General features: G+C 26.8%; 1 protein-coding gene across 1 annotated transcript in view; it reads right to left on the reverse strand.

Moving 5' to 3' along the window:
* Positions 371-9675, reverse strand: part of LOC107645167 (protein trichome birefringence-like 10) — a 20303-nt gene continuing 10998 nt past the window's right edge. The window contains exon 5 of the mRNA XM_021103708.1: positions 371-384. Within this exon, the coding sequence (XP_020959367.1) occupies positions 380-384 (5 nt within the window). The 3' untranslated portion in view covers positions 371-379. The remainder of the gene's footprint in view (positions 385-9675) is intronic.

Below are 9675 nucleotides of genomic sequence, written 5' to 3' on the forward strand. Positions count from 1 at the left end.
CCACACACCTAGTGAAATAAACATCCAATATATCCATTTTTCACATTATTTAGTATATTTATTGTCTACTTATATTTTTGGGATAAGTATGATTTTGGTCCCTAAAGTAGAGGCTGAAAATTTATTTCGTCCCCCAACTTTTTTTTACTCTAAAATGGTCCCCAAGGTTTCAGTTTGTTTTAAAATCGTCCTTTTTACCAATTTCATTTTTTTTATTACCAAACTACCCTTTATTAAAAAAATTATAAAATAAAATAAATATAAAATAAATTAAAAAAAAGGACGATTTTAAAGCAAACTGAAACTTTGGGGATCATTTTAGAGCGAAAAAAAGTTGGGGGACGAAATAAATTTTCAGCCCCTACTTTGGGGACCAAAATCATACTTATCCCTATATTTTTTTATAAATTATTATATACACAAGGTGAGATTCGATGACAAAGCCAAGTTGGTTGAAGAAGAAGATATTAATTAGGTTTCAATCGACTCACAAAAAATGCGCATGCAGGGGGAGTAGATCCTCTCCAGTGAGAAAAAAACTGGATGGTATTCAGTGTTTAATCTAATCATTTATTGTTCTCTCTTATTTATTTTTGGTCTCACTTATAAAATTAAAAGTAAAAAATCACACTGTATTCTATCAATTATAAAAAAACTGAAGAGGATCATTTTCCGCATGGAGCATTAAGAAATGACAGAGAAACAAAGCAAGACACAGTCCATGTTGCCGTATCAATGGACCTTGCCAATTAAATTTAGGGCCCTTAAATTTATTATTGTCCTGGGCCTAGTGCCCTGTAATCTAACCAAACAATAAAATATTATTGTCCCACAATATATAAAAACAACTTAATTAGCATTTAGTAGTAGCAATAGAAGAGAAAGGATATGCCAAAAAAAAAAGGAGAAAGGAACATGTATAATAATCAGTGTTATGGATGAAAATTATTTTAATATCATATGATTATATACTTTAAAAGAGAATATAGGTTATTATAATTTTTGAACAAAACAAAAATATTAATATAGTCACAAAATAAATATTAACAACATTTGATAATTCAAAAGATAATAAACTCAATAATTTTGATTATTGTTTGCTAACATAATACAATAAAGATAAATAGTTAGCTTTTTAGCAATATAAAATGTTACTAGTTTTTATAAAATATAATTCTCTATTTCTATGATTTTTTGAGGGTCATTGGAATAATCAAAATATAGATATTATGTATATCATAATAAATATGATAATAAAAATATTAATATATTCAGTGAAAATTATTTTAATTAAAGGGTTAATGTGCAAATAGATTGTGGTGTATGTAATTCATGAATAATAAAGCCACAAACTCTATCAACTTCATTTTAGTAAAATAGTTTTGTCATATTTTGCATAATACTTTGTTATTAAATTTCTCAAACTTAGTTTGTTGCATTATGCGCATAATATATAACAATACAAAGTTATCATTTTAATTTATCTGTATTCACTTTATACCATATATATATAAACTTAGTAAGAGTATTACGAATAGCAATCTCCGAATAATGTAATATGTGTGAATTTGAAAATAACATTACACCAAATTAAATAAATAACTACGTTTATTTAATTTTATGACACTTATATTTAAGAGTATTTATTCAAAAATATTGTGACACTTTTTAATGTAACTTTTTAACCGCTAGTTTTATCATCTATATGAATATATCTCTCTTTTTCTTATTTTCCATTCTTTCAAAAGACCAAAACCCCTTATAGCTTCCGTTTGAGATTGAAAAGATAAAAAAAAAGTCACAGAATTTAATAATCGAACCGTGACTAAATATAACATAAAAAACACTAAGTGTTATAAATTAATAATGATTTTATATTTCAAAAATCATCACAAATAATTTAGTAACGGTTTTTATTAATGATAGTCTAAAATGATCGTTCTGTCAGCTGATGATGCTCAAATTGTGATGTTTTTCTAATCATTACAAAAAAAATTAGCTACAATAAATAATAAAAAAATCATTGCAAAGATACTATTTTATTATGGTGTAAGTCTATAAATATGAATATACTTATGCCTATGAATAGTATTATTACATATAAATAAACAATAACAAATCCTATGTAAATATATAGTTCCGTATGAAAAAAAAAATAGATTGAATAAAGTATTGACTAAAAAATTATAAATATGTCAACTCACAACTTGAATTTAAAGAATCAAAGATAATTTTATTGTACATATGTTCCGATCTGGTCCAATATTCTGACCCGGTCGACTCGACGGGTATGTAAAACCCGAGTCGGGAGGAAATCCAAGACACTTTCTCCCCTCTCGCGAGATACATGACAGTTGGGGAAGGAAGTTTTTTGGAAGGTGGGTCTGCTTCCGTGGGATTGGACTCGTCCTAGGTGCAGACTATATAAGGGGAAGGTCCTACTCCTCCCTCGAAGTACGTCACCTGATCCTCACTTTTTCTGCCATCTCTTACGAAATCTGACTTGAGCGTTGAAGTTCCTTTTGCAGGTGACTCTCCCTTATCGCTTCATCAACCCGGGAGATCGTGAAGCTACATTCTTCTCCCTTCAACGTTTGTCCAAGAGGTCCAATCACGCACAAACGATCCGAGTCCAGGCCTCTGTCATCCCTATATACACAATATTTTCGACCCGTTCAGGAGCCGACCTTCTGAACAGATTATATTCCTCTCCACAAAAATTCTTTTAAAACTATTGATATAAAAAGATAATATTTTAAAGAAATTATTTACAGAAGGAGGAACAACGAAGGAAAACATTTGGTTTATTATTATTATTATTATTATTATTTAATTTAAATTTTCTTGTCCTTCTTCGTCAGTAGCTTACGTTTATCATTCATATTTTTCCCCCAAAAGTATTACATTATCATGAGATAACGTTTACCCAAAAAAGTATGATTTTTATCCTTAATATTTTCAAAAAAATTTAAAATTATTATTTGTTTCAAATGGTCTCAAACGTTTAATTATGGGTCATGGCAGCATGCAGAGGAGAGCATATAATCAGAAAACCCGGTGTGATAGATATATAGTGGTCTCTCCACTTATCAAATATCTCATTGAGAAAAAGCTTATAAACTTTGTGGTCATCATTCTCCTATCATTTCATGGATAATTGCTCGAATTCATTGCACCCCATCAAGGGATTTCAATCATCATTTCTTTTTTACTTTCCAAGCACTATTATTTCATATATATATACTTGCTTCTTCTAAGATCCTTATTACCTAATTTATGCACTACTATATTGACTTGCAACCCAATCTCTTTCATCATCATTATTAATCTCTCTCTATCTATATCTATATTCTATTTACATGATGGTGCTATAGCCTACTAGTGTGGTTTATCCCATAACTAATTAATTATTTATGCTAATAGTTCAATGTATATACACTACATTTAGAATGTTTACACTAATAGGTTATTATTCTTTTTAGGTTTATTTCATAACAGTACATGTCTTAACAATTAAAAATATATAGGGTAAAATATTAAATTCGTCTTCTACGGCGTGATTTTGTTTTTATTTTTAAGATTTAAAGTGTTTTATTTGAATACAAAAAAATTTCGTTTAGTTTCAATATAACGTAGTCTCATGTAGCTAAAGCCTAAAAATATGTAGCAGCCATGCATTTCAATTAATTGAATAATGTTTGAAAAGAAGCAGGGTTAATAAAGTGGACATACATATATTTTATTATGCGCTGACTATCATTGCAATTGAATGAGTAAAATATTTATAAATAAATAAATAAAAAAAATACATATACTCCATTGCAGCTTGAACCATTGGTGCGTGCTGCGACTCTGGTTGATAAGGGGACACCATTTTCAATATAGGGTAACATAGATACAATACATTCAACATCAAACTGATAGGCTTTGCGAACATACTATACGACTTTCCTTAAAGTCGTCGTCATCATATTATTATCATTTTATTTTGGTTTAATTATTCTATTGGTCCTATAGTTTCGTAAAATTTTTAATTAGGTCTCTATACTTTTTTTTCTTTTTAATTGGGTCCCTACACCAAATTTTTTTTTTCAATTAAGTCTCTTTTAGTAGTAATTGACTTAATTTTATAGGAACCCAACTAAAAAAAAAATTGGTACAAGGATTTAAATAAAAGGGAAAAAAGTGTAGGAACTCAATTAAAAAAAAATTTGGTGTAAGGACTCAATTAAAAGAAAAAAGTATAGGAACCTAATTGAAAATTTTGCGAAACTATAAGAACCAGCAGAGTAATTAAACTTTTTACTTTCTTTCAATTTATTATCATATTATATATATATATATATCTCCTGAGATGTCAAACACCAATGTAGTATCGTCGGAAAATGCCATTGTGGAGATCAAATTAAACCTAAATATTAGATAAATAGAATCATTTTTTGTCGAGTAGTTAGTTCACTCGTCCATTTAAATAAGTATTGTGAAGTTTGAATTTTATTTTTGTGCATGCAAGCAAGCTATTGACTAGCGATAAATCCTTAAATAAAGTTCAAATTCGCAACCAATTAATTTTTAGCTTATTGAATTGGAGGATATATATTGTAAACAAAAAAAATCATTGCATGTATAATTAAAATAAAATATAAAATTTAAATAAAAATTAAAGTCGTGCACATTGTTATCATTAGAAGAGAAGAATAAGTAGTATTACAAGCCATATATATATACATTTCGAATTGAGGAGTTCAAACTAAAATCTCATCACATATATCTATATCTATCAATTTTCTTTAGGTGGATACTATAATGAAGATGGTAAAAATATCTTCTCATAAAGATTCTTTGGTTAAAAGTGTAGTTTATTTATTTAGCCACACTTTAAACAAAAATAACACTTTTATAAATATCAAAATTTAACCAAACAATCTATTATCCAAATGTAAAAAAAAAATATATTCATACGAAGAGAATTATAAAATTTTCATTGTAGTATCCATTTTTTTTAATCCTTTATTTGTTCTTTGTTTTACAGAAGACAATGAAAAAGCAAAAGAATGAAAATAAATCGAATACATAAGCCCTTACTAAAATAAAGTAATGAGGTACATGAAAACGAGTGAATAGCACTAATGTATGGTGTGATTGGGAGGCCAACGAACGCAATAAAAAATGGGCACCAATGCAAATTAATTAATGGACATACTGTGAATCTATGATCATCATTTCTCTTTGTTCCTTTTAACTACATAAAGTGCTTAATTAGTCATTAGTCATTAGTCATATTCATGCACAAAATAAAACCAATGGATCAATGGTACCGTGCATTTTCCGTGGCACGGATTCTAGATAAATCGCCAAAGAACTTGGAGTAATTACTTTTATTTATTTGTCTTTTTCATTACAAATAAAGCTGCACAGTAGTTAAACACACATTGAGAGATCGTTATATATTATATGAACAACAAAATTAATTGTCTTATGTAGCTAATTTGTCTTATTATTATTGGATATGATAGTGAAGCCATTAATTATCTAATAGATATTATTCAATTTTTTAATTATTAGAAATATAATTATTTATCTTGTTTCTTTCTATCAACTTAAGTTTTTTAGAGAATTAGTTCCATGATACAATATTAGAACTTTATGTTTGAAAGATCTACAATTCGATTATTGATGAATCTTCAAAAAAAAAAAATAGTATAAGACAAATAAAAAAAAATAAGGCCATTGTAAATGTAATTAAATAAATCTAAAAAAATAATTGCTTAAAAAAATATTAGAGATATAATAATTTATGTTCTATTTTTTTTATAATAAAATATAAAGTATTTTTTAGATAAATCATAATGGTATTTTGATATTTTATTAATACTAAAATATAAATTAATTTTTTAACTATTTTAAATATATTATTTTAATTATATCAAGTATTTAAAATATTTTTTGTTTTAATAAATAATCAATATATACTATATCTAAATTTTTTTAAAAAATATATGTTAAGAATAAGATTGGAAACGCTGACACGTGATGGTATTTAGATATGTTCAAGTGTGTCCGGTGAAAATTTTTTTATTTTTTATTAAGACACGGTTTGGACACAACAAACACGGGTGTCGGACGAGTGTCGATGAGTGTCGTGTCTAAAATGTGTCCGCGTGTCGGACACGGCAACTCAGAGAAGTGTCCGTGTTTCATAGGTTATGACATAAATATATCTTTATCAGCAGCAATGATGATAGTTGAATGGTATAAAATGATATGAGACTTATTTATTATTATTATTCATCCAAAAAATAATAATATGATCTTATTATTATTATTATTATTATTATTATTATTATTATTATTATTATTATTAGTAGTAGTAGTAGTAGTAGTAGTAGTAGTAGTAATAACAATAAAATTGTAAAAGAAGTTTTGATTATCTAATATTTTTCATTACTATTAAGAAATAGCCTCAATAATCTTCCATATTTATTGCATTATTAATTAGGTATAATATGTATAATTAAGTGCCTTACATGTCATGCATATTGGTTTGAAAAATACAATGTCTCCAACCATATTATGGGACAATCAAGATTTAAGATAACATATATTTGAATTTTAAAAAAAGCCAATAGTTTCATATTTCCACCGTCCATTTTATGAAATTTATTTTGAACTATTTGTTATTACATGGTGATGGTATTATCTGCAAAACTATTGATAATATGTGAAAGGACCACTATCCATTGATACCTACTCTTTCCTTTCCTTTTCTTAATTTTAGTTGGATGATCTATGCAATTGTTTGCTGTACCGAAAAAAATTAGGTTTTATCAAAATTAAAGTGAAGTTACTATTTTTGCGAGTGAATACTCCACCCGATTTCGGACAATTATCTCGAAAAGACAACGAGACCCTAAAAAAAAAAACATCCAATCCGGTCTCTGATATTTTTTTTGGGACTGATTAACCCCTGTGTCAAAAAAATAATATTGACTTTTTTTTTGCACAGGGGCCTCGTTGTCCTTTCGAGGTAATTGTTAGGGGCCGAATTAGATTTTTTTTTTATCAAAGACCTCGTTGTCTTTCGAAGTAATTGTTAAGGGCTAATTTGGGTTTTTCTCCTATTTTTGCTGAAGTTACTAATTAATGAGATAGACTAATTTATTTTTCTACTAAAGACTTCACACACTGATATCTACATGACATTAAGTTAAATATTAGTTTAAAATATTTGTTTAAAATATTTGTCAATATTTTTGTTCAAATGATGCAAGTAATTTTTTATCAATAAATAATAATGTTTTATAATTTGAAAACTATCAGTTATTATTAATTACCTGAATTATTCATCATACATATGTTATTGTTAAAATGAATGAGATATTTTATTATTTACATTTTTATATAATACATAATATTACTATTTTTATACTAATGTTTTTTCCATTATGCTGCCATATTATTACATTGATTCATTTAATTTGATAATTCAATTAGAGAATCAACTATTTTGCAGTTAATAAAAGTTAAATTTTTAAATTATTTTGTTATGCTTTTCACTTTTTTTTTTCTATTCCAACAGTATAGTTTTATTATTTATTATATCAGTAACTACTGCTGCCAATTAGTTATTATTTTAAATCTTAAACTCTAAATTTATACCATTAAATCCTAAATGCCAATATCTAAATTTTAACTTTAAACTTTAAATTATAAATTCTAATCTCTAAATCTTTCAAAAAACAAGGATTAAAATATCTAGAGTCTAAAATTTTTAAAGTATTATTACCGACGCCTACAACCATCGATAAACCCTGAAACGGTAATAATATTAAATGTGACAATCAATTTTCTTGTTTAATTATTTATTTTAAATTTAATTATCTTTTTTAAGAAGATTTTAAAACTTACCAATAGTTATTTATAGTTATAAAAATAATTTTACAATAAAAAATTGACTAATGTTGACCAACAAGTAAAATTAGTTATTTATAGTTATTGTTAACCTAAATAATTTCATATATACAAAACACTACCAAAAAAAAAAAATTCATTGCTAGTACAATGTAACATCATACCAAAAAAAGCTAATACATAGATACGGTGGTACACATCTATCGTTTGTTTGCTGAGATATGAATTTTTAAGGACACGATGACACACAAACATACATAAAATACATGTATTTAGTGTTCTTCAAAAAAGATAAGACACAGAAATACATTGATGAAATACAAATATTTACTCTTTTATCCTTAATAATTTACTCATATCCTTATTCTATTGGTGATGATATAAGGATAAAATTGATATTTAGTTTATACTGTGTGTCTTGTTTAGTATCACCAAATACAATAAAAAATTTATGTATCTTTGTGTATATATGTCTCTTTGTATATTTATATTTGTGTCTATGTATTTAAAAGACAATAAACAAACGCAGCCTAAGGTATTACAAGAATTTCCATTCAATTAATTAACGAATTAATTATATAACATAACTTATTAGAGATGAAAGTGAATTCCCATGTAGCACATACATCATCATCCGGATTTAATTTGAACACAGTATTTAGTTTGAAATCATATATAATGGAGGCCCAGGTAGGGTTTTTGTCTGATTCTCTGATTTCATTATATCTCATATACCGAATTATGTCCATATCATGTTATGAACAGCGGAACCACTTACACAATGCAATGCAATAACTTGCCAACTTAATCAAATTTATTTTGAAATGAAAAACATTACATATACACGTTTATCAAATGTTCATTCTTTTACAGCAAATATATTTTATAAATATAATGAGTTTCTGGAGTTATGGCTTACACAACAATTTCTCATGCTCTTTTATTTTTCTTTTCATAGCGGCCAACAAAGCTTACGCGCGTGCAAGGCACACATTCGTCTGTCGACCCCAACATCGTCGTACATATTTCGTACATATAGCATTTCCTAGGTAACTATTTATTAGCTTTTTTATCAACTTAAATATTTAAAAGAAGGAGTATGACGAGAGATATATAGAACCTAATTCCAATTAATATAGTAGTTTGTTGTTTTCTATATATGCCACAAAATAATATAATGGTTGATATGTGGCCATACACTAAAATAATAATGGGAATTTCTAGGCGCGTCAATTATTTCATAATAGTGTGAAAGCACATATGTCTGCTATGAGGTAACCAAAATATAGTGCACACTTTTGAGCATCAACCACCTGAGTCGTTTACCGTGCTTCTCTATGTTTTCTTATCAAATATTAGATGATTTAAAGAGAAATGATGGACAATAGGTATCTGAATTTAGGAGAGAATTCTCTTCACTATCATTTCCATAAGTTTAGTCTAAATTAAAGGTATAACAGCCTCTAAGCTAGGAGATAATGATTCCGACACAAGTGTATTACAAGTCCTCCTACGTTTATTAAAGATAAAGTTTTAAGAGAATTTATAAGTGAGACATTTTTAAATTAGTTATCTAAAAGAACTCGTAGTTCGGTTTGTTTTAGATTGAGCTCGACTCGATTTGTTTTTATAGATCAAGTTCAAGTTTTTTTAAGCTTATTAGTTAAAAATGTCAGATCATAAAAAGTTTGTCGAGTCGACTCATGAAAATATTTATTTTGTAAATAAATTATTCTTAATTTGAATTTTTAACTATTCACTTAT

The sequence above is a fragment of the Arachis ipaensis genome, chromosome B06 (assembly GCF_000816755.2).
Source record: "Arachis ipaensis cultivar K30076 chromosome B06, Araip1.1, whole genome shotgun sequence".
In the NCBI taxonomy this organism is placed as follows: Eukaryota; Viridiplantae; Streptophyta; class Magnoliopsida; order Fabales; family Fabaceae; genus Arachis; species Arachis ipaensis.